Source organism: Lampetra fluviatilis, chromosome 25 (genome assembly GCF_964198595.1).
Source record: "Lampetra fluviatilis chromosome 25, kcLamFluv1.1, whole genome shotgun sequence".
Taxonomy (NCBI): domain Eukaryota; kingdom Metazoa; phylum Chordata; class Hyperoartia; order Petromyzontiformes; family Petromyzontidae; genus Lampetra; species Lampetra fluviatilis.
This window is the reverse complement of record NC_136299.1, coordinates 13,153,080-13,178,965: the sequence shown is the minus strand read 5'-3', so window position 1 is coordinate 13,178,965 and position 25,886 is coordinate 13,153,080. Positions and strand designations below refer to the sequence as shown.

Below are 25,886 nucleotides of genomic sequence, written 5' to 3'. Positions count from 1 at the left end.
ATAGTTTGTAAAATGGCAGAAATTTGAGGAGCCACTGCTGAAGTGCATTGCATGCGAACCCATTAATTAAAGCGACTTGATTTCCCAAATCTGCCTGTTAACATGTTATCTGCGCAATTGTGCATGAAACTACATGAAGAATTCCTGCTGTAACATGAAGAACGTGAGACTCTATCCAACGTAGATTCCCTTAAAAAAATACCACGTTTGTGTCTTCATTTGTGTGTTTTGGGTTGGCATGCGGTTAAGAGCTCTACTGCATTTTGCAGTTGTCATCCAGCGGTGCCTCGGAGGTGGCCTGCGTCTGTCTGCGCTTCTCCCTCTGCTCGGGAGACAGCCTGCTGAGCGAGCGCTGGCTGGTTGGCTTGCTGGCAGCGCCACAGCCTGGGGCCGTCCGGCTGGGACTGTTGGTGATGACCGTCATGGGAGAGGCCGACCACGCCGATGGGAGGCTGCCGATGGCCTGCTCCTTGGCCTGCTCCTTGGCCTGCTCCTTGGCCTGCTCCTTGCCCTGCTCCTTGCCCTGCTCCTTGCCCTGCTCCTTGGCCTGCTCCTTGGCCTGCTCCTTGCCCTGCAGAGACGCGGACCGGGGAGGGTGAAGCTCTATGTTAGCATCACTCACGGCTCATACTCTCAACCGTTTGCAAGCCCGATGAGCACACTTAGAATTATTTTACACAAATCTCTCTGGAGATAAAATCGTATATACCAAGAATGTGTTTTCAGATAAAGAGCCGATTAACGTTTATATATACACAAATTCCATTCATTGAATTACTCCATATTTAAATTAGAAAAACACAATTGGAGCAATATTTGTAAAATTTTGTATTTGAAACGTGTAACTTTAGTTTATATATATTTCAATATTTTCATACATGTAAGTGGATATATGAAATCTGGCTGGTAATGTGTATAAGCCAATAATTACTTTATTGAGAAAGTGGCAATGACCAAGGGAGTAAAATTAACGATGAACGTGACAACCAAGCGCCGTACTATTCGAGCTACATGACCCGTAGTCAAAGCAACGGTTGGTAAAAGGTAATAAAAGAGTTCAGTGATGAATATGCAGCAGAGCAATGATTCTGCTTCAGGGCACCACATCAGGAAAACTGCCACGAGAGTTCCCCTTGGCGAGACTGAAGCAGGACATTAGAAGTATTGAGATGTGATGCCAGGCATTTTTAGTTGATGAATGATACAAGTACCCTACGAATGCGAATCGTGATATTTAAGTGTGCAGCATTACCATGGGGGTGCTGGCAGTGGTCGTGTTCCGAGTAAGGAGCCGAGGCTGCAGGAGGTTTGTCACGGGATGCTTCCGAGCGGGTGAAGAAGGTGAAGCTGCTGCTGCATCCTCTCCCCCCCTCCGGGAGAGCATGGTGGTGCGGCAGAGCACGTACGGGCTGGCTTCCAGCACCAACGGGATGTCTGCAAAGCCTCTCCCAGCAAATGGGACAACAACGTCTAATAGGATAATGACCACAATCTGCTGTGAAGTGCATCCCTATGCTTTGCTTCAAGAAAAATGCATAAAACAGCAAATAGCACGTATCTTATACACGCACACTACACATACATTGAGTGTTCGCCGCTGTTCGACCCAAAATTGCCACTTCATCATGAGAAACAAAACGTTGAAATCAATGTCAGACAAAGAATGTTGGTACTTTAGTTTCATGACCTATCGCGTATGAATGCGTAAATGCTATTTTGCCAGAACCCACTTTGGCAGCAGCATTCCTGATGGATTTTAAAGTTTCTATGAATTAAACTTTAAAGTCAACGGCTATTAATATTTTTAGTTGCATCTTATTTTAAGCAAGTTTATCATTCAATACAATTGGGATCACGCGAACACATAAATCATGTTAAAACAAACGATATACCAAAACACAAACAATGCTGCAAGAGAAAGTGGTCGAGTGTCACAAGTACAAAATGTGGTAATAACGACTCGCTTGCTTTTGGTCGCCAATACAAGAAATAAGAATATTATGCTGTTTCTGATAATATACAATAATTATTGTCCCCCCATCCTAAAAAAATACCCGCTCATAAAACTGACAAAATGCCATGCTTAATTTAAAAAGAAGTTAAATTCACCTTTGCTCACAACCTCGGGAAGCCCGTCTGGTTGGTAAGTGGTGTCTTCGCGTGGGGCAGCGCGCCTCCCCTCGGGAAGGGGCTTCATGCGCTTTGCCTCAGTGCTGTTTTCGACGTCGCCCTTCCTGCCACGCTTGACCGTCACCTGGTCTCCCTCATCACACAGCGCCTTCCTGCAGCCTGCCCCATGCCCTGAGACACAGCATTGCGCGGTATTCAGCATACCTTCCAAATAATTGTATTCCACGACACAACCCAGAGTCCATTCCCACAAACTTGAACAACAAACTAAAGAGGAACCTCATGAGTTATTCTGTAAATTATAAATTCCCACACATGTGCAGCATGTTTACAATACATTCTATTGAAATTTGCAAGTATTGAGTTTGCTATGCACTTGCTAAATTGCTAAATCGCCAACGAGTAAAATGCTTTGCTTAAAGATGATCTTGGGAATAATTGCTATTGTGTAGAGGTAATTGTATTTATCCAAGGTGGGATATTTAAGAGCCCTGACCAAGTAAATTTCGGGTAGGTTGTAAAGAATTCTCCAGCCACTAGTAATGGCTGTCGAGGGAGACAAATACTTGAATGTATGTTGGTCATATTACTCGCTGGCGTTTTGAAGATACTACATAATTTACATTGCCCTATACCAGGGGTCGGCAACCTACGGCTCCGGAGCCGCATGCGGCTCTTTACGGGCTGCTTCTTGACAATATGTACGTATGTACAGTATGTACTCAGATGCATTGCGGCTCTTGAAATACTGAATTTTGTACCGAATTGGAAAGAAATGGCTCTTCTTGTTATTTTGGTTGCCGACCCCTGCCCTATACCGTTACTAATTTCCAATTTTGTTTCTAAAATAATGAAGTTTGTAAATGAGATATATGCAATCCATGTCAATAAAAATACATGTGAATAAATCATGCCACGTTTCTTGTCCAAATAAACTCAAATTACATATATCAGTATTAAAACTAAAAACGTTTAGCAAATCAACCACAATGAAATGATGCTAAAGTAATACCATGGTAAGGTTTATCAATGAACACTGTAAAATGTAATAAGTTTTGAATATGCATTGAAGTTAAGTTATGTATAGCCTAGGAAAAAAGAATAATCAAGATTGATTTACGAACATGCAACTATAAGACCAGACATAAAATTAATAAGAGTGTACAAACATCTGAAAGCTCATTAATAGCAGTGAAACCAGATCGTGTGCCCTTTGTTAGTCTGCACGCTTATAATCACTTATTTAAAAAAAACCTCTTAATTATACAAATATTGTGGAAACTATTTTACATACAAAATTTGATGTTTTACTTTTTCTTTTTAAGTACGTGATGTAATCCGCTTCTTGAATTATCCCACCGGAGTATCTCTAAGCATCACAGAAGGCTTAAGAAACCAAGTGAAATGGCGATATCAACAACAATCTAATATGCCTCGAGGGTGCACCAATACGGCCCACAAGTGAGCAACCGCGCCAATAACCATCACATTGCTGAAAAGATAAGAGCCTTATTGCTTATATGCGGACAAATGTTGTTGCTATGGCAATGAGGCTATGTGATATAACTGCAAATAAACGTTGCCATTTCACACACTGACTTTGTCATGTACCTGGTTCAACTGATCTCTACTTTATCTGTTATTTTTCTGATAGCTATATAGATTGAGTAACTCCAGGAGAGTAGAGTCCAAGTATGAATTAGCCTAAAAACTCATGTTCACTCACATGTGTGCTAAACTCAATACAGTCGTCTAAATAGTACATACTACACACATTATTTCAAAACATATTCACCTATACGGTTATCAGGCCAACTGAGCATTTCAGTTTGGTATGCTATTTTTATTAAATGCTGGTAAATAATTATGTTGTGGTTGGCTCTGAACGCACAGGAAACGCTCAGATGAGCCATTGCATTCATGCTACCCCAAGGGATAACACCGTGAAAAGAAAGCCGCGCTGATACAGCTGCAAATGAGGCAACGACGTTCTGTATCACATGGCACAACAAACTGAAAAAAGGTATTTTACATACATTTGTATTCAATCTCTGTGTTTAGGTTTTGGAACTTACAAATACCAGGGCATGTATGCACATGCAGACACTACCGCAAAATGTATACGTATAACATGAAATGAGTACAGTGCTTGCCATCCTCTTGTACAATTTTATAGGAAAATGATAGTTGGGGTAATTATGCGATTAATTGACAAATTGTAATCGACTTATCTTTTGTGGTTGATTACTTGGGCCCCTTTAAAAATGGTGGCCACCCCGCATGCTGTTTACTGAAGGCAGAAAACTCATACAAGCCATTCCCTAGCACAACGCGTCTGATAATGCCAAGTTACCATGCCACCCTCATCACCTCCCGTCCAGCGACACACATGGTAAGAGGTGAGGCATTTTCCAAATATTGTTGTGCTGTCTAATGAGTGATCGAAGCAATAATTGGTAGAGTAATCGATTACTTAAATAATTGTATAAGCCAGCTATAAAACATCTCTATCAGCCTGCTCTTTGAAAACAAAAAAAAATACAAATGAATCTCACCTGCTCCTTTAAGGGATAATTTTCAGAGCAGGGTTAGCAGGGGTATCAGTAATACATAAATACAAAAATAGAGGTAACCATGCACTGCCTCTTTTTCCAGCTGGTCTCCAGTAAATAGCTCAACATATGGTGCAGCTGATAAAAGCCACAACCTGGCAAATGAAAAACCTGATGAAATACCGAAGGGCATACACAAATGCAAGAGTTTCCCAGTATTCTCATGAGTGTAATGTGAGTAATTGATTCAAATTAGCATATTCACATTCGTCTTTTCCCAGAGTTTTTAAATAGAGCAATTGTCATGCTTTATGACAGAAGCCCCTGCAGGTACAAGTGATAGTTGCAAGAAAATTGTTTTGAAAACCAGCATCTTTACTGCATTGCACTGAACTTAGATTGAAGAGTAATGCCTTGAGCATGCTCATGTACTATAGCTATATCGGTCACTATAACCTGCAAGTGTATGTGGATAGTCGTGTCCATTCCCTGCCTCTAACTGTCACACTCCAAATGCCTGAAACTTCAGAGAAACTATCTTGAGATGCCAGTGGATTTTTCAAATGGGAATATGTACGTACAACACCAAAATCTAAGAACAATACAGAAACAGTAGCCCCCGTCAGGATGCCGAGTGTATACTAAAGTATAGCCCATTGTCAATTCACTGCTGAAGATCTCTCCCACGTTGTGTCGCTCACGCTGGTTATTTGGCCATATGTTCACTCACCATGGCAATGGTAGACATCAGTGGCGAGTGATATCAGAACCGGCCCCTCTCTTTTAGAATCTGCAACGCTCAGCGTCGTGAAGTATGGTCAAAACAACCTCCATGACCAGCACTGCACGGTTAGGGCTTTCACCCAGACAGTGGCTTAACAAAGGGCTGTACATTTTAATTATTTTTAAAGGTCATTTTATATGAGCAATGTACTGCACCTTGCAGAGTCTTCAGTTTCCCCTCCATCTTGTGAATTCGCTTGTGCAGTTCCTCTTTCTCCTTCTCCAGCTGCCGACCGTTGCTCATCCACAGCTGTAGTTTTCCTTGAAGAGCAGCCTTTTCCTTGGCCAATCGGGCTTTGTCTGCTTCGACTTCCGCCACCTGGTGGGCAGCAACAACATAAGGCAGGAAACGTGTCTTTGTGAAAATGTTCAAAGGGGAGCGTAGAACAAAATAATGATTGAAAGCGAGATAGGCACATGTGCATGGGTGTGGGGAACAGCAGCTCCCTGGGAATACATATTTGGCTAGACATGATATTACAATAAATATGGACAAGGAGATCTCCATTCTGTGCCTTGACACGTAAATAGTGTACATTTTCAGTCCACCAGCCTATTGGTATCCCGGCCCAATAGTGTCCAGCAGCAGCATTTGTTTACGTGACAACCCTTACTAGTTGGCGGTGTCTGGTGGTGGAGGGTTTTAACGACACATTTATATATTTACGCGATCTAACCCAAAAACCTCTATTATGGATGATATTAGTCGCGAAAGCCTACGTGTTAAACTCAATTAATTATAATCTTGATTTGAAGCTTTAGCCAAAAAAAAAATTCTTGCTGTGGTTTTCCCACCTGATGATTGCTAATGTTGCAACCAAAACGTCATGATTTGTTTGTATTTTATTTCTAACTACGTGACTTTACCGAAAGAACCAAAGAGTATCAATTCATTATGTTGGATTGCTAGATGTTATTTGCAAAAATAACTGTATTACTACTGTATATACATTCATACAACTCGTACTTGCTTATCATTCATGAGTAATACAACACTGTTACTATATTATTTAACTGGACTCCTGCATGCATGCCATCTCATTGAATGTACTGCGTAAAAAAACATATTTCAATCAAACTGTTACTGCCGTTTTTAATAATAATAATGCTTAACAAGCATTCACTGCAAACAAAAATCAATTGATCAAAATGCACAATGATGAGCATGGGCTGGCCAAGCCCCTATGGACCCTGCATTCCTACCCCACTGATCCTACAATTTTCGACAGAGTTTCAGGAGACTCCCTCAGCTCTAATGTGCACTATAAAACGTTCACGTTGCAAGAGCTGCCTGGTTATGTAACAGTGGCAGTCGGGTAGAAATCGTGGTCATCTCACTTTGGCATGAAGGAGTTCTTGCTTGCGTTTCTCAGCATCCTTCAGTTCGGTGTCATCGTGCTCCTTGACTAATTTCAGCATGGCAATCTTCCTGTCCTGGCTGGAAATCTGTTCCTGCAGATCCTTAATCTGGTGCTCAAGCGCGACCCTCTCTGCCGAATGCTGTGACAAAGCGAGCCAGCAACACACAGCACCATTGAAGGTGTAACAGAAAAATGGTTAATACGTTTCTGGAAACTTGAGAAAGGAGACCATAGGAGGGAATTCCACATTTGAGCAGTGCGAGGAAAGCAGCAAAAAGAGACGAGGATTGACCTGCACTGTGTGTGGTGGTTGAACACAGTATGGATGAGATGAAAGAGTCCGTCTGATAGACCAAGGCCTCAATGCGAGTTCATGGGCATCGTTCCATATTTGTTTTTGGGTTCATGCACATGGTAGTTTTATGCTCAGATTCGTGTAATCAACTCTAGCAGAAAATATGTTCACATTTATATATGTACAGAGCGAAAGAAGTTCAAAAACACGTGTCAATTAATTGATCGAATTTTGATCAATAAAGCTCACGGGTGACTTAAGACTTTGCACGACTATCTTTAATCTCCACATGAAGTACCTACCCCACCGCACAGGATCTGCCGATCGACTGTCGCGTACCCAATTATATTATTGGGTGGATAGAGGTGGCGGCAGGGGGGAATTACAGAAACTAACACCATTGTTTTAACTGCCATGCCAGGAGAATGAACACAACCAGTGACCTCTGGATTGCAAGTTCACTGCTAACCGTTAAACAAAAACATCAATTATCATATCAAAGGCCACTTCTTTTAAAGTATCACATAATTGAAGGTACCTGAATCCTCAACGTACAAGCCGCCACCTCCAGTTGCTGATGAGCTTCCTGCAGAGTCTTCAATTTTAACTTCAATGCCCGATTTTCCATCGTCGCCTCTCCGTGTTTTGCTGCCATCTCTGCACGCAAGGTCTCGTGCTTGGCACACATTTCGCTAAGAGCAGAATCATAATCACCCCGGATGGAGAGTAGTTGCTCATCATGCTGGGCATGCAGCACAGTTAATGCCCTATGATTTTCCACCTGCTTCTCCGCCAATCTTCTACCATTCTCTTTGTGAAGCTCCTCCACAAAGGTTTGTTGTTTGTCTTGCAGTTCTGCCAGTGCAACATTGCTCTCCGCCTGTAGCTCAGACAGCACTTGGTGCACAGACTGAAGCTCCACACTCAATGCGTGACGGGTGTTCTTCAGGCTGGCGACGTGGCTTTCTGCCGCTGCAGCCCTCTCCTGAGCCACAATGCGACACACGAGTCAGAAATTACTATTCAGGTTTGCAATTTATAAATGGCAAATATATTCCTGTTGTGACTTACGCAGGTTTAAAGTACTTTGATTAAAACATGTGGAAAAAGCTGAATATGGCACAAACATTTACCTTAAATATTAAACAGGAAGATAAAAAAAAACACATTTAGAAATTGTACGTTTGATAGTGAAACGCTTGTTTAATTAAAACAAAACTATAACCACTTTAAAAAATATATATGTATATATCTTTTGAACTTAATGAGCTGTTTTTCAGCAACGAGTCAATCACGTTAACAAGCTATTATTTTTAAAGTGAACACGGAAACCCCACCTGCATAATATCACACGCCAGCTTTTGGGCATGGCATTGTGAGAGCCATTCATCCTTCTGTCGTTGCCATTTCTGCAGCTCAGATTTACAAGATACCAACTGCTCATTTAGAAGTTTTATTTGTTCCTGCAAATGGACAGCTGTATCCAAATGGCATGCCATTTCAACCTCCACTTGTGAAGAGTGCTTCTCAAACGCCTTCCTGGTATTCATGTTATCTTCCTGCTGCCTCTGCAGGGTGTCTCGCAGTGCCATGATGGTGGACTTAGCCTCATCCACTTGATGTTGCTTCTCTTTAAATTCCTCAACCAGCTCCTGCTTTTCTACAGACACAAGGTCCAGTTGCGCTTTGCAAGACTCATAGCTTTCTGTCGCCACGTTTTTTTCTTCCACAGCTATCTTGGCATCCTCTTCGATTGCCTCTTGGCGCAGAACCATGTCTTCCAAGCTGGCCTCGCTCATCTCCAACTCTCTTTTCAGCTGCTCAATCTTATCCTGCAGGGCGTCATGTTTCCTCTCACTGTGGCGTATCTTTTGCTCCATTTCTTTTCTCTTCCTGTCATCCGCTTCAAGTATCAACTTGAGCTTCTCTATGTAGCGCTTCAGCTCACCAATGGTCTCCTCGGTAGAATTTAGCTGCTTGCTAAGCATAGCCTTCTCAAGAAGCACAGAATTAATTGACTCCAAGACTCTGGAATGTTCATTTTGTAAGCACTCTAGCTTTGCCTGTGAAGTTTCAGCCCTCTGCTCTGCCAATGCTTTCATATTCCTAAGGAGCTCAATGCTCTCCATCTTTTCTTTATAGTCCAAAGATTTAGCTAAAGCCTCATTATCAAGGTTCTGGAGCTTATTACAAAGTTCTTCTTTTTCGTTCAACATACGCAAAAAACCTTCTTCAGAAACTTGCAGTCGTTCCTTAAATTCTAACAATTCAGCTTTTAGGGAGCAAATTAATTCGGCAGCTTCCACTTTTTCCAACCTCGTTGTAGACAACTGGCTGTTTTGAATCTCATAGCTGTTCTGCAATGTTGCATGTGCATTTGAAAGGCTGTGAAGCTCTGTAGCAATTTGCACATGTTCAGCTTTTACTGAGACCATCTCTTCTTTGTGCAGTGCCAATAGTGTCTGCTCATGTTGCATCTCCTCAACGGAAGCATTCTTGGAATATGTATCCTGAGCATCAGCTTCCAATGACAAAATATGCTTTTCTAGATCAAGCTTCTCTGACTTTATATGCTGCATTTCATTTTCAAGATCCTGAATTTTGTTTTCTAACAAGGTCCTGTTCAGTTCTAAACTGTGCAGCTTAACAATCAAATCAGAACCTTTGGCCTGTTCATGTTCAGACTGAGAGACAACACTGTCCAAGTCTTGCTCAAGGCTCTTAACGGTTTTCAAAAGATTGTTCTGGTTTGTCTCAAAAACACTAACCTGTTTGAGTAAAACTGAATTTTTCTCCTGTAAAGTGTCTATATTACAGGACAATTCACATTCATCTGCCTTGATTGAATTAAGCACAGTCTGAGATTCCAAAATTTCTGAAACCTTAGTTTCGTTCGTTATGTCTTTAGCACTGTGAGTACCTTGAATACTTTCTTCCTGCAAATGATCAATATTAAGCTGAACGCTGAGCTCAACAACCTTGTTTAGCTGGTCATCTAACTCAATGGACTTTTTAAAATCATGTCCTTCATGCATTTCTTCTGCATGTGCACTTTCTACATCATGGTCACGTTTTGGCCTTTTATGAATGCTTTCCACATCTGAATTATTAGTATCTATATTATCCCGTAATGAATGAGGTAAATGCTGTACCATGTTACACTCTGATTTGGTGAGTACTTGTCTCATGGGTTCTTGTGTGTCTTTAAGTTTTTCTTGTAGGCCAAGAACTTGCTTATGCAATGCCAGACATTCTACTTGTGCGTTAATACTTTGCCGAATGAGAGTCTCAGCAATGTTCTTCTTATCTGAGCGAAGAGATTCAATAACACTGTTCAATTCAACCACATGTTCTGCTGTCTGTTGAACCTTTGCTTGTAACTCATTATGACAGCTCTGCAGCACCTCATATTGCCCTTGCAATAACAGTCCTTTGTTAGATTCGACCTTCAACTTTTCCTGTTCTTCAAGAGCCTGTGTAAGAAGGGATCCGGCTAAAATCTTCTCCTGTAAAGCAAATGTATTTTTTTCTGACAGTAAATTGCAGGTCTTCTGAAGAGCATCATAGTTTGTCTTGAGATCTCTAAATTTCTCACTCAGGACACCATAATCTGCTTTCAGCTGACATAACTCAGTTTCTATATTTATACTGGAATTTTGTTCAGATGATGGTAATGAGCAGATATTCAAACCATGTTGTGTGGGTGGAATGTTTACAGCATTTTCTTCATCATTGTTATTAGTGCCAGTTAACTGTATCATAGCATCTTGTTTTAAAATGCAATGACTTTGTATTTTGGTCAGCTGTTCCTTTAGTGCATTAGATTCTGATTGTAAATCATTGTACATGTTTCTAGCTTTGAAAATATGATCCTCTGAGAGCTGTAACTCTTTTGTCAGATCACAGATAATTTTATCCTTAGCTGCGATGTCACTATTCCGATTGTCAACATCTGTTCTGAGATGGCCTGCTTCCAAAAGACTACTTTCCAACTGCTCTTGCACATAGTGGAGTTTCTCAAAGAGACCATTTTCACGACAGTGCGCATTCTCCACATCTACCCTTAGATCAGATAGCAGCTTCTCCTGCTCTGCAACTTTATATCCAAGTGATTCAGCAGAGCCTTGGCTCTCCAAAAGCTGACCGCTAAGAGCATCACAGTGCACCCGTAGTTCTTCCAATTCTTGTCTCACTTTGTCAACGTCTTCATTTTCAGACAACCTATTGTCGAGTGACTCAATTGTATCCTTGAGCTGCTTGATTTGTGACTCGTACAATTCCAAATTCACGTCTTTGTCTTCCAGATCCATCTGAAGCATCTCCAAATTCCCTGAAATCTTCAGAAAGTCAAATCTACACTCGTCTAGTTTCACTTTTAGCTGTTCCAGTTCCTGATGCTTTTCATGAAGTGTGACTTTTGTTTTGGTATTTTCCTCCTCTAGCTGCTGAAGCTGTGCAGTCTGCTTGCCAATAATCACATTCAACTGTTCAAATGTCTTGGTATAATCATTTTGCCTTGCAATAATTTCTTCTTCTCTTGAGCCCAAATGTTTCTCGTTTTCACAAATCTTTTGTTCCAGATTCTGATTGCTTAGTCGTAGAGCCTGATTGTCCTCTTGAACGTCAGACAACCTGCAATTAAGCATGGTAATTTCTTCATTAAATTGTTTAACCTCAGATTCTGCCTCAGCCATTAAATAAGCAATTTTATTATTATTTGTATTGTCCTGCAACTCTGCTTGCTTAAGCTTTTCCACCAACTCACACTTGCTCTCTTCCAGCTGTTTAATAGCTGACATAAGTTGCTGGAGAGCCTCTTGAGAATTATCTTTCACCTGTGCAATTTCCAAGATTTTGGATGCCAATTCTTTCTCCTGCTCACTTAACATATATTCTAGCTTTCTTTGCTTTTCCACACTGGTCATGTATTGTTCTTGAAGATTGGCCAATTCCTTTTCTGCTTTGGAGGCCTGCTTTTTTGTTTGTAAAGAATAATGTTCAGCTTGTTGCAGTTGGCTTTTTAAATGATTAATAAGAGCTTCATTTTCATCTTGCAATTTTAGCAGCTGTTCCTTTTCCTGCTGTAGCGTTACATGTTGCGCCTGAAGTTCACGAACATCCTCCTGCAGTTGATTACACTTCGACTCTCTAGAATGTATTTCATTTCCAAGGTCACTTTTCAAATAGTTAACTGTAGTCTCCAGCTCTTTTATCATTTCTTCATGTTGTGTCATTTGGTTTTGCCTGCTTGTGAAATCTTCATAAGCTTTTGCCTGCTCTTTCATGCAAACGTTTTCCTCCAGAATTTTAGCAAGGTGACTGTCACTTTCTTTACTCTGGATGGCATAACCTTCAAGTTGCTCTGATTTCATTATTAGATTATGATGTGCTTCCTCAAGATCCAGCTGCAGTATTGTATTCCTTTCTTGCTGCAGCACAAGGTTGGCCTGTGTATCTTCAAGTTGTTTTGAGATATCGTTCAAATTTGTGTTCTTTTCTTCTACGACTTTTTGAATATTTTCAAGCTGCGTAGTCCATTCATTTAGGTCTCCTTCCATTTTGGATGTGTTCTTATCAAATTCATGTTGCAGCTTGGTATACGAAGCAGACATCTCCAGTGTCTGTGCCTCAGCCTTCGACATTTCTAGCAACTGGGATTCATATTTAATTTCCAGCTCACTGCACGTTTGCTTATGAGCAATAAGAGATGACTGTAGAGTCGACAAATGCTCCCCCAAAATGGTAAAATAATGCATTAATCTTACAAACGGCTCAATTGTTGAGAGGTTCTGCTCTGGTGTGTCCAACATTTTATGTCCAAATTCTTCATTAGTGTTGGCCTTTTCCTCAAATAATGCCCAATGTGCCTTTTCAAGCTCTTCAACAATCTTCAGCAATGCATCTTTTATCACCTTTAATTCTGCATCCTTTGATTCAAAAATATGCTCTTTCGACTTCATCAAGTTGTTGCTATTTGTAAGCTGTCTCTCTAAACCCGCAGTTTCTTCTTTAAGTTCAGCATTAGCATTTTTCTCAAAGTTTAGCTGATGTTCTAAACCTGCCACCTTTTCGGAGAACTGTGCCGAGCTTTTTCTCAACTCAATCATTTCCGCGCCTTGTTTCTTCACAGACTCCTCAAGCTCTTCTTGCAGTGCCCATACTTTTTCTTTGAGTGCTGTGTTCTTCACACATGTGTTGTCCAGTGCCTGTTTCAGCTCACACAGCTGTGTCTTTGTGGTTTTATTCTCTTGCTCAAGCACATCGGTGTTTTGCTTTTCCAGTGGGACAGACAGGGTTTGCTCCATCTGTGCCTCCAGGTCTTGTACCTTCCCAGCCAGCCCATCCCTTTCCAATTTAAGTTTGTTTAGGTTATCAGACATTTCCTTTTTAAGCTGAATAAGGGATGCTTTTTCATCTTCTAAGGAGCTGCATGCACTTGCCTTGTGACACAACTTATTGTTAAGATCTTCCTTTTCAGTTGTAGATGCAGACAATTGGAAGTGCATTTTTTCCATCTCCAATTCATTTTTCTTTACCACAGCTAAAGCAATATCTCTCTTCTTTTCCAAATCGGATATAATAATCTTTAGATTATCCATATTGCCATTCAGCGACTTGGTTTGCTTTTCCAATTTTGATTTTAAGTTTTCAACTTCGGTTTCTTGAGACACCACTTTCCCTTTAAAACAAACAACACAAACATGCAATAAGTATACATGTCAGTCTCCTTTCAAATACTGTACAAAACACAACTTCCAAAATAAAAAGGATGCCCAGAAAAAGCCTCAATGAGATTCGAGACTTCTTCAGAAGGGTCCTGCTTGGAGTTCTAGGTGAATTACTTTGACAGCATTGAATGTGGGAGGAAACCAGTGCTTGGCAAAAACTCATACATCCACAGAAAGCCCTCAAGAGGCCAGCAACTAACTTGTGCATTGCCTCCAACAGGTACCACACTGCCCCTATTAATCAGGGGACCTTAGTCATGACCAATTCTATACCCAAATTATTGTATCAGTGGCATGTGGCAACACACCAAACACAACAATAACGGACGATTACAAAAAAAATGTTGGTACGTACTCTGTAAGTCTTCCTGTAGTCTCTGGCTGTCATGGAGCTCTTGCTTGAGATTCTTCATATCATCTTCAAACTTTCTCACCCGATGGGCACTCTGCTCCAAGTTGCAGCTTAAGTTATTCTTCTCTTTGGTGGCTTCCTACACGAAAAAAAAATTAACAACTTTTGCTGCGTAAAAAAAAGAAACAACTTTAATGTGAGTCATACATTTAATTCATAATAGAGGTTTTTAGGTTAGATCGCGTAAATATATAAATGTGTCGTTAAAACCCGCAATCACCCGACACAGCCAACTAGTAAGGGTTGTCACGTAAACAGAACGTGCCAATTTTTCACTAGTACAGCACGCCGGTGTGTTGGAGAGCCAAGCCACAACATTTACAATCAGAGTACAACGTTTCGCCAGTAATTGCAACTAGCTTCATCAGGCGACAGCCAGATTTGTGAAGTCTTACTGTTTCGTTCCTTATATAGAGGCGTAGATGTGGTGACCACGCTTCTGCGCTCTTGCACAATGATGGGGGGGAGGGCTGGATTACTGAGGCAACGTACATTATGCGAGCCCTTTGAACTTGTCCTTCCTGTCTATTGTGTTTATTAAAATAGCCCTACCAACGGTAATCCCTATTGAAGTACGCTGCCCTTTGTAGGCATGCATTTTAATCATGTATTATTTGATGATTCGCTTTCAAGCAGCACTAAGACGGTAGCTATCCGAACGGTTTAAGTTATTTTGATTTCTTTCAATTTTGATATATTCTCTAATTAGTCTTGGCCAGTAGTAGCTAGTTTTGCACAAAACTTCAACATTATCAAAATCAATTGAGTGTCCTTGTTGGCATGCGTGTTCTGCTACTGCTGACAGTTGCATTTGGGAGAATTTAATATTTCTCTGATGTCCTTTTAGTCTCTTGCTGATCATTCGTCCTGTTTGCCCAACATAACATTTACCACTCGTGCAGTTAATCCTATACACACCTTCTGTTGATAGCTTCGGTAATACATCTTTTGTACCAGATATTAAATTCTGTATTTTATGTAGTGCCAAATCCAACTCGGATGTTTTTTTTCCAAACGTCTGGTGAGTTTATCAGTTACTCCCGCAATGTACGGTATTTTGATCGTTTTAATTACTTGGGCAGTTGCAATGCTCGTTATTTGATTTCGTTTTGGTATTCAATGCCCTGTTGATTTGTGCATCATTGTAATCGTTCATTTGCAGCGCTTCTTTAACATGTTGAATTTAACTTCTCAGACTGTCTGTCACCATCTGACACTTTCTTAGCTCGATGAATGAGCGTCTTGATAGGAGCAGATTTCTGTGCGGGGTGATGGTGTGACTCTGCATTCAGATAGGCGTCAGTGTGCATTTTATTTCGGTAAACACTGTGTTATTTTATATTTTAATGATACATTTAATTATTAGTAGAAATAGAATTAACACCCCATATTGTAACTAAAAGCAAATAAGCTGTAATTTTGTAGTCCAAGCTAAGTGTAAAATCTAAACTTCATGTGAACTGTTGAGAAAATGGGACATAAAATGCTGTGTTGGTACCTCCAAGCTGCATTTGGCATCTTTGGTCATGTCCTGATGCAGCTTGACATTGTCGTTGGCCTTCTGCAACACCTGCTTCAGCTCCTGCACCTCCTTCTCCTGAAGCTGCTTCTGAAGCAAAGCCTGATGATACAACGGCAACACCAAGGATAGGAGCTATTGGTTTGCAGCCTTAATCCACTGGCACATTGCACCACTTTATATCCATGTTGTGATGGGACATTTATCCCTTGGGTTTAATTTGAGATAAATAGAATAGCACAATGTTAACAGGGGCAATATCATGATGTGGGCTCTGGGAGGTTTTTAGTGTTATTTTACTTGCAAGCTATAGCATATCAAGAATCCGTGTAAATAAACCGCAATTGAATAACCAGTCGTTTTTTTGTTACATTAATGTATATAAATTGTTAATTTAATATAAAGGTTGTTAAGTTATTAAAGTGTTTTTGTTAAAATTACTGAAATTGTTTTTTTTGTTATCACATGTAAAAAGGGCTATTGCTATGCAAGTTTATTTTTAGCTCATCCTGTAGTCTTTACAATTCTACAGAACATCAAATACAGAGGCTCCTTAAACTGAATGTGCAGTACGTGGCATACTACCGTAGCACATCCATGGTTACCAAGCTCGGACTGCGATTTAGTTTTTTTATGTATTTAAATATTTTGAATTGTTCAAATCAATTTAATTACTCAAATCACAAGCCCAAGGGTTCTCAAGCTGACAGAATGCCAGGTAAAAGAGCCTTAGAATAAAATCAATTCAGATACGAAAAATGTATTGCAGTAATTATAGACCAATGCTGTAAGGTGTAACACAGTGAAAAAACACATCAGTAAAAGAGATGACGATTGTCAAATAAGCGACAAAATGCCTTACAAAATGCCTTTCAAAATAATGCATACAATTGATGACCATGGAAAAACAAAGTGATTAAATCTGCGATGGAAAATGCTATATTAACATCTGTTCAGTATGCATGATGGACAGCGAATTTAAAAACGAGCATCTGCATCAGCGTAGAACTGAAATAAAAAGTATTGATGCAATTAAAAATGGCTGGTTTCAAAAGCAACACCAACCTTGTCAAATTCAGCTTGTAAGGCATTGTGCTCATTCTTAGTGTGCTGCAGCTCCTGGCCAAGCTTCGTCTTTGTCTGGCTCAGCTGTTGGTCCAAGCCAATGATGTTGTGCTCCAGCCTTGCCACCTCCTACAATGGGAACACACTGCTACCATCAAGCAGCCCTGGATAAGCCACTAATTTGCGTGTACAACACAAGTGGAATTTACGCAGTAACGTTTCGAAATACCACAGCTCAATGTTTCAACATCATATCCAGCCTTTATGTAACAGACACAAATTATGGCACTGCCAGTCCACATTGAAATGAGTTGATAAAATAAACTGTTACAGACCTTTAGAGATTTTAGCACATGAAAATATGAGACTGATCTAATGATTCTCATTTGCTACCTTCTCTATTTGCCGTAACTTTAACAAATCAACCATTACCATTGAATATTGGTTCAATAAAACAAACAATATTTTTTATTTAGCATGCAAGAGTTTGTGGTCAACAGACAGGTCAAATATAATGTGTGAAGGAATTGTCGGATGAGTGTGGATCTTAAAGAATCAACTTCCCTTTAACATTTGATCTTCCATTCAATTTGGGCAACCATCTCACTGCAAGAAATATCCATGATCCATATGCTATATTTACCTTCAATAACTGGTAACGTCTATTTATGTACTGGCAAATCCAAATCGATATTATGAGTTCAATAGGTTGTACACATTCTGATTTATGGTGAGTTTTGACATTGCAAAATCAATGTTTAGAAATCGTTTTTATAAATATTTGCACATTAGTTATGATCTTTCAAACCAATTTAATGCAATTATATAAAACGTTTCAACAAAGGGCCAAAATACATCATGAGGAAAGGTGCTTCATTTTAATAAATGCACTCATGTTTTTATGTTAACATTGTTGAATGTAGCGCATCGCAGACATGTTAAACTTAATGAGATAAGCAAACAAGCAAATGGAGCAGCATTACATCGTGTTCTGTCAAAACAGTCAACCACAGCCCTTTGAGAATGTCCACTTCCCGAATTATTGTGCATATGCCTGAGCAAGTCTAATCGATTTTCTATCTTTCAATACTGCAATTGTTCATAACTCATGAATGATTGCTCCCTACTTGAATGGGCAATACCCAACTGCATAGAGGAGAATAGGTGGTGCATGTAGGAGACAGCAGAGCAAGCAGGTAAATAAACAACCTGTGCAGAGTTGGCACGTTATCCTCCCACGTGCTCGGGTGTTCTCCAGGTACTCCAGTTTATTCCCATTGAATTAGCAAAACAAGAGTATGACTCAACAGGGCGTTTAACGGCTAATATTAGAGCTGGAACAAAGAATTAAGCAAAAACGTTTCCTAGTTTATTACTTAGGTCCCCGTCTCCCAAAGGAGGGAAACCCTAAACAAACCACACCCACACACCCAGTGTGACGTGCCTCATGATGCCAATTACATCAATAAATCCCATCCATCATCTTCCATCCAGTGGCACGCATGGGAAAAGAGGCTATACCTTTTCCAATTCTTGTCATGTTATTGCATAATTCAAGGACTCGAACAGATAATCAGTAGAGTAAAACATTAGTTAAATATTCAGATAGCACAGACAGTTAATATGAAACAATTTGGTTAAAAATGTATCACGAGAAAAATATTATTAAAGGCACATGTCCAGGATTACACGAAACTTTTTTTAACAAAAATGCAATTGCAAGACAAGAAGTCTAAGAATGTAAATATCCACAACTATGGAAAAATTAAAAGGAAACACACCTTAGGACATTTTAAAAATGGTAATAATAAAAGTGAATGTTCAATAGAGTGCATAGATCAACCATTACGTACATGTTAAGCCTGTGACCACAAGTGTAAGACAAAAACTGCAGGTGTAGCAGATGTAAATTAAGCGCACGCAGTGACCTCTTGCTGTTCTCTCTCCTTGTCCTTGAGGCGCTGCTCTGCCGCCAGGCGTGCCGACTCGGCGTTCTGTCGCTGGCAGTTCATCTCCTCTGCCACGTGCTTCAGCTTCTGCTCCAGCGCAGTCACCTTCACACCAGCAGCAGCAACCAAAACATCATGCACATGAGGAAAATAAGCATCGTTTAGCTGTGGGGCACGTTGGCAACAAAAGATAGCTCCTGTAAGACGGTAGAGTCGGTAGGCAGTGCCAGGGCCATTCACATATCGTCAGCTTTTAAATGATACCTCAATTCATTGAAATTGGTGGAGTGGTTTAGAAGTGTATCTTAACAAACATACAATTACATTTTCCCATGATAGATACCCTCCACCTTAAGTACTAACTAAAGAACAGCTTCAATTGTACAGCATATCATCATACCTTGCTTGGTTCTGCTGCTTTATAAATTGCTGGACAAAAAAAGTATGTGCATCAACAATTTGCATTACACCTTGATGGTAAGTTAATAGTGTACCTAAAATACTTGTTCTTCTACATTCAACATGATGCAGACTCATCTCCCCAAAAGCATTGCTTCAAGCATTCTTGCCTGCTGGCCACGATGGAGTGAGAGCACAGATAACAGCCGGCCAATATAAAGCATCTCCTATGGGTGCGTGCATTCGTTAACTTGGCTCAGTTCCCAAGATGTAATTAATGCAGGCCTGAAGGCTGCAGGATACATGGAACCAAGGTGTCAGTAAGACGAAGCAATAATACCTTGGCAACTGCCTGCTCGTGCTGAATGTTCAAGCGAGACAGTGCATTCTGGGACTTGACCAGGCTTTGCTCCTTCTCTGCCAGTTCTGTCCGAGCTGAGTCCAGCTGTCCCATGGCAACGTTCAGCTTGCTGGCATAGCTCTCCAGCTCCATCTCCTGGTGATGCACTCGCTGCTCCAACTCCCTCTCTTCATTAAAATACCAAAAAATGCAAGAGGTGAGCGACCACGTACAGCAAAAGCTTGCACAGCAATGTAACAATCGCTAGTTGTCAATGTTTTCAAAGTGTGCATTATTTCGTGAAATGCACTCATTGTAATTTAGAACTTTGTATTCGTTTTTCTCTCCAAGAAAAACTTGCTTGAAAATAACTCTGGACATGGAAACTGCCACGAGCAGACTATCCACTAACTATAAACCAAAATAAATGTACAAAAAATCTGAGCAAACTCTTAAACAACAATCACTTCAATTAATATTGCATCTAAATGGAAGTGCATCCCCATGATGCGTAACAAAAAAAACTACATTTGGGTAGGAGGTTGGGGGAGGGGTTGGAGCAACACCAATGCCTTTCCACAAACGAGACCCAGGACATCAATGTATGTGTGTGGTGGGGTGGCATTCAAGGTCACATTGCAAATTACAAAAATGCTTTAAAAAATTTCATAACAGATTCCTCTGTCCATCCAGCAGTATAAAATGGGTAAACGAGTTTGTCGATCGGCAGGTCGTATTACGCTGGGGTAAAGTGTGGATACTCGCGCCTCTTCAAAGACGTTTGGGCAGGGTGGAAGAGGAAACAAAACACTATAGCTGGGCTCCCTCTAGTGGTGGTTCTTCCACCAGCAGTGGTGTGAATAAGCAATTGCAGGACTGCATCTTCAACTTGAAGTAGCACGGTTGGCTATGTATGGTGCGATTAGTGCGGCTGGCTACGTACGGTGTGAAAGATGTTCAACATACATATATGTGACAGAAGTAATATTGGGTTAGCTCTCCAACACACTGGTGTGCTGAAGAAGTAACTAATTGGCATATTTTGTTTACGTAACAAAACTTAATAATTGGCTGTGTCGGGTTTAACGACACATTTATATTTACAAGATCCAACCCAAAAAAACACTTTATTCCGGAGAAGAAACACCAAAACCTACCTTGGCTACGAGAAGGTATACTTTCATCAGCCAAATTATAGGTGGGCATTCCGCACCGCTCCCGCCCAAAAGCAGCGCCACCATCTCGAGCAGCGGCACTCGCCCCGACCGGCTGCTTGTCTGCCACGGGCACTGCGAAGGAGCCCGGCTTAGGGGGCACCACCTCGAGCGAGGAGAGCGCGGTGCAGCAGCGTTTAGCGGCTGACACCGGCTCATTCTCCCAGGGGAACACCGACGAGGTGGAGGTGCGCTTGAGAGGCGTGTCCCCCGTGAAGAGGCCGCAGCGGGCCGGCGTCGTGGTGTTCTGCTTCTGCCACGAGAAGATGGAGGACGAGGCCTGCTGCCGACCGATGGCCTGCCGACTCGTGGAAGTGGCCGCCTGCGTCTGGTTCACCAGCTGAAAGATCACAGAAAATCTCAGGAGTACTTTCACTTCTCTCATATTCGATCAAACTTTGGAGTTTTGTTCTTGTGTTTTAATGAGGAGCTTGTCACGAGATTAATAGTAAACCAAAAAATTGCATCACAACAATGTTAAGCACAGTCCTTTTAATGCCGAATGATCTCCTTTTTTACCCTTGCCTGATAGTTTTGAGAAGGCATATTATACCACACTTTCAATGACCACAACAGCTTACAGATATACGAACTGTACAATTTTAGTTTAATAAAAAACTTACTTTGATTTGCAGAACTTTCAGCTCATTTTCAAGGTTTTTCCGCTCTGCCACTTCTGTGCTGTACTTCTCATACAGTTGTTCAAATTTGTCATGAGATGTGTTCCTTTCTGCAATAAAAAAGACCTGCATTGAATGCCTTTGACTAAATATGCGTGATGGTAAAGCACCAAGTAAATCATCGAAGTGAAATCCAAAACAAAAATGAACCAAGCAAATTAAATCACTGGAAGTGAATTGCCATGCTTCAGGTTAAGCTATGCTGAATGTAGAAACATTCTAGAGCAAAACAAAGTGAATCAATAACACTTACCTCGTGTTTCAGGATATATCGTAGAGTTATTTGCTCCTTTGTGATGTGGCGTGGAAAAAGATTGGAGCTCAGAAGAAGAGACACTTGACCGGCACTCCAATTCATTTTTGCACCTTTCGAGAGAAAGTTTCAGAACAGCTCTGTATCAGAAGCATTACTAAATGGCTTCAGCAAGACCAGCGGCACACATTAAGCCAACAGAACAATGTGTACTTATATCACTGGTCCTGAGATAATAGAAACAAGTCCAGTATTTGTTTACCAACAGACGGGGCTACGTAATTGTCCTTATGTGTTCAGTTAATTGTGAATTGTTAAGCCTGCCTGACACAAAACAATGGACTGGATTCAGTTGCCTGAGGCTTAAAGTTGAAGAAAACTGAACAAAAATGCCTAAGTCATGGAAATTTACGAGCTTTCATTGCAAATAAAAAAATACATTCATTCATACACAACAATGTAAAGGCAGCATCACTGTTGTGCAAACAGCTTCTTTAACGGATTTATAAATCACTTAATTAATGAGTGCCTTGCCAAGGATTGCATAATTACATTTGCTTTCTGTCAGTTCAATGAGCTTGGAAATTATTTTAATCTTGAAATCATTTTTTTTCAGCTCAAATTAACACATGTGGAATTCATATTAAGCAGAGTTGCAGAAAGTGTCCCTCATGATACATGCATACTGTTCAGTATCTTACATAGTTAAAAAAAATACGTTTAGTTTTTCACTTGTGCACCCAAGGGTTTTAACCTAAATGTCAATACATCGTGGCCCACAGTCTGGACATGATACATCAGCTTCTTATACCATCAATAACGTCTGAAAAGTTGTTTGCAAGGACTGGCTAGTTGTGTTTAAACAATTCTATCTCCGTGATCACTCAAAATGATAAATATTCTTCAAGGATCCATAAATTTTTCTTATATTCTATTGTACGCAATTAGTTTTTTATTTAAATAAAAACTTTCCAGAGACTGGTCATTAATGAAGAAGTTATTTATTTATGCTACTTTCTAACATAACTCTACATAATCCTCTCCAATTTTTTTCCAAGAGGGTAAGAAGTTCATTATTCCCAGTGCACGATGCACATGGCTCTATTTTCTTATTAAACATAATCATTAGTGTACAGTTATGTCGATACTATATCCCAAAGATGGCAATAAAATAAATATAAAAAAAAAATACACAATGTGTGTATTGAGAACTGGTAATTTCATCTCGTGCAAAGTTTGGGCACACCAGTCTTCCATTTAACAAGTGAGACATTTCAACTACGGAAATGAAACTGTCGTCACCGTGAGTCTGATCATTCCCACCATCCCATTACACTTCGACACAAAACCAATGAGGGGAGATTGGGATGGACAGTTGTGCACACGACTCGATTACTAATCCAACCTACCAAGAAACGTGTCTGCTTCTTTCGCCGGATTATAAATGGAGCTGCATTTATTACTGTCACCCTGACTGTGGAGTCTGTGCCTATTCTCCTTATTGTGATGGTGGGGTATTCCAGAGTGATGAATACAATTTTTTTGCTGCAGAAGAAACGTCTGGCTTCTTAGGTGAATGGCTGGCATTGCCATAATGTGTTCAGATTATGCATATTCTTAGACAATCCAATGTCAAATGATTTCTTGTTTTTAACTACACCGACCAACAACCTGTTGATAACCAGCTGAGCGGTGTTTACCTCTTGAGCTCCTGCTCGATCTTGTCTGTGTGCAAGCGTGCCGAGGTGAGCTGGCCCTCCAGGCAGTTCGCCTGCGTCTCGCGCTGCTGCAGCTCGTGACTCAACTTCTGCCGTGCGGCTTGTAGCGAATCACACGCATCCATCAAGCTCTGGTTCTCCCGCTTCAAGGCAGAGATCTCCGACTTTGCCTCCTCCACCTGAGATAACAGCACCACCGACGCTCCAGATTACCACGGTTGGCCAAGTACGGTGCGAAATAAGTTCAACATACATAAGTTGCGTATTGCACAATTTACAAAATGAAATACAAATTTAACGTACGCATGCCATTGATATTTTATGCATCAAAAAAACGCATTGCAATTTTCTGCACAGCATGAGTTTGCAAGAAAACTGCAAAGTTAATGATGGGGAATTCAGTAACTTGTTCCGCAGGAACTTGTGGAAAACTCCAGCATGTGAATTTCGTTTCATTTGGAATAATATAATTGAAATTATTTAAGAATAAAACATTTCCCTTATGTTCTAAAAATGTAAATGGAATGTTACTCAAAGAACCAAATCTTCTCCGGTGTAAAAAGTACCACACTTTGAAGGGTGCCCATGACGTACAGGTCGTAGTAAGGTGATAGGGCCAAAAAGCTGGGGTGTCAGGCCATTATCTGAATCAAAACGTTAAGCCAAGAGCATCTCCCTGATCAAACAAGCATGGGGGCTGTGCTCACCTCCAATGCCTGTGCTGGAAATGTAAAACTTGTTGCTCACAATCAGTCGCTATTGTGTAAAGATCCAACAAAAACTGACGTTGCCAACAATAAAACACCAGCTGCTTAATGATTTCTGATGAGCTGTGTTAAAACACTGCTTTGAAACGGTCATAACACGTAATTAAATAACTGCATTAGCAGCGGTGTCCAAGCAAACCGAAAACGCGTTATCGTTATTAACACCACCGTAACATATTTTCCTCGACATGTGCAATGCCAAGTTTGAGTTTAATATACATTCAATTCAATCTACTGAGAGCAACAGTTATGAATTATACTTTTGTTGGTCAATTCTTTTTTTGTTTAAACATATTTCAAGTCGAATTTACTTCAACACTATTGCGCCTCATGGAATAAGAAGGCTGCGATGCTGCTTGTGGGCAGGTAACTGGGCTTATAAATTATATTGAAAGGCGACTTGAGTACAAGTGAGTTTGGCACATCGAGGTGCCTGGGTGTGGGGTTGCCCCCGACCTTCTGCTTCTGTTTCTCGCAGGCGGCTTCCACTGTGTCCATGTGCAGCTGGCGCTGGCGCTGATCCTTGCGCAGCTTTTCCAGCTGCGCCTCCATCTCCGTGATCTTCTGCAGGGCCCGTGCGGGCAGCCCATCCTTCCACTCCTCCACAGCCCAGCTCATGGTGGCGCCTCAACCACACGCTATAGCGGTCCAGGGGAAAGTTGCAGAAAACTGTTTAAGTACAACATTTGCTCCCAATTATATCCATGTTACTTTAGAATATTTTACTAAACTTGCTAGTTAAATGCAAGCATCTGCAGATTATAGCTGTACCATCAACTGTCTTGTCATCAGGGGATTCTGGTTTTAGTCAGGACTTTACCCTGCAGAGGCCGTTCAGGGCATCTACAAATTGATTACACCTTAATGTATTTGTCTGTATTCATGCATTCGCCTGTGACCAAATTACTCGGAATCGCCAGGTCTCCAAAGCTTAGCAGAGTCTGGATGGAGCATTTAAACATGGGCTGCTGCTTGGGTTCGTTGTGGGCAGAAGGCGAACACCAACCCTCGCTGGCCAGCGTGGTGAAGTATGGTCAAACCAGCCCATAACCGACACGGCACGGACAGGCCCTCACATAGTACCGTAGGGGGTTGGCGAAATGTATGTGCAGCTATAATAACATGTGGCATGTTCATGCCATTGCACGTTACATTATTGGCAGTGTAATAACGGTAATGCTATACATGTTTCATTACAGCTTTAAGTTGTAATTTCAGTCTTTAACACTTGAAGCGGCACTTAAAATCTGTGACGCTTGCGACGGCATCGTCGGCCATGATCCATCCACTGCTGGATCAAGACCTCCAACCAAAGCCGCCGTGACCATAGCGGCCACTTTAGCATCATTTACAGCCAAAACCAAGCTCCACGAAGTAGACACGCGTGTTGGATGGACGCTTACCCGCGATTATCACGACGAGTGCTGTCCCCCCGTGGCAATGCAACGCAAGGAATTCAAACCGCGAAAGTCCACACCGCCAGGGCCGCAACACGGCCGCTCGCTCGGCTTGAACGCGGCGCCAGACTCCAAACACATAATCACGTGCCGCGCGGCGCGCTCTGCCATTGGTCCAATTCGATTTCGTCGGCTTCACCCATTCGTCGCGCCGTTTAGCCAATGGGAGCGCGGTCACTGGATTTAAACGTTGGGCAGTTCGAGTAACGGTCGCCTCCACCACCGGAAGAGGAAGAGACCCGGCGGTGTTTACGCGAATAAAAC

General features: G+C 41.2%; 1 protein-coding gene across 1 annotated transcript; it reads right to left on the bottom strand.

Moving 5' to 3' along the window:
* Positions 1–231: 231 nt before the first annotated feature.
* Positions 232–25,665, bottom strand: CENPF (centromere protein F). Its single transcript, XM_078867944.1, has 20 exons — positions 25,569–25,665; positions 24,622–24,803; positions 23,381–23,577; positions 21,681–21,793; positions 21,371–21,477; positions 20,691–21,087; positions 19,534–19,721; positions 18,774–18,899; positions 16,846–16,974; positions 15,760–15,882; positions 14,205–14,340; positions 12,395–13,800; positions 11,126–11,581; positions 8,459–9,805; positions 7,660–8,106; positions 6,804–6,965; positions 5,622–5,784; positions 2,110–2,301; positions 1,253–1,443; positions 232–571 (listed from the first exon to the last, which is right to left on the bottom strand). The coding sequence occupies exons 2-20, from the start codon at positions 24,781–24,783 to the stop codon at positions 254–256; spliced, it is 6,360 nt and encodes a 2,119-aa protein (XP_078724070.1). The 5' UTR covers positions 24,784–24,803; positions 25,569–25,665; the 3' UTR covers positions 232–253.
* Positions 25,666–25,886: the final 221 nt, after the last annotated feature.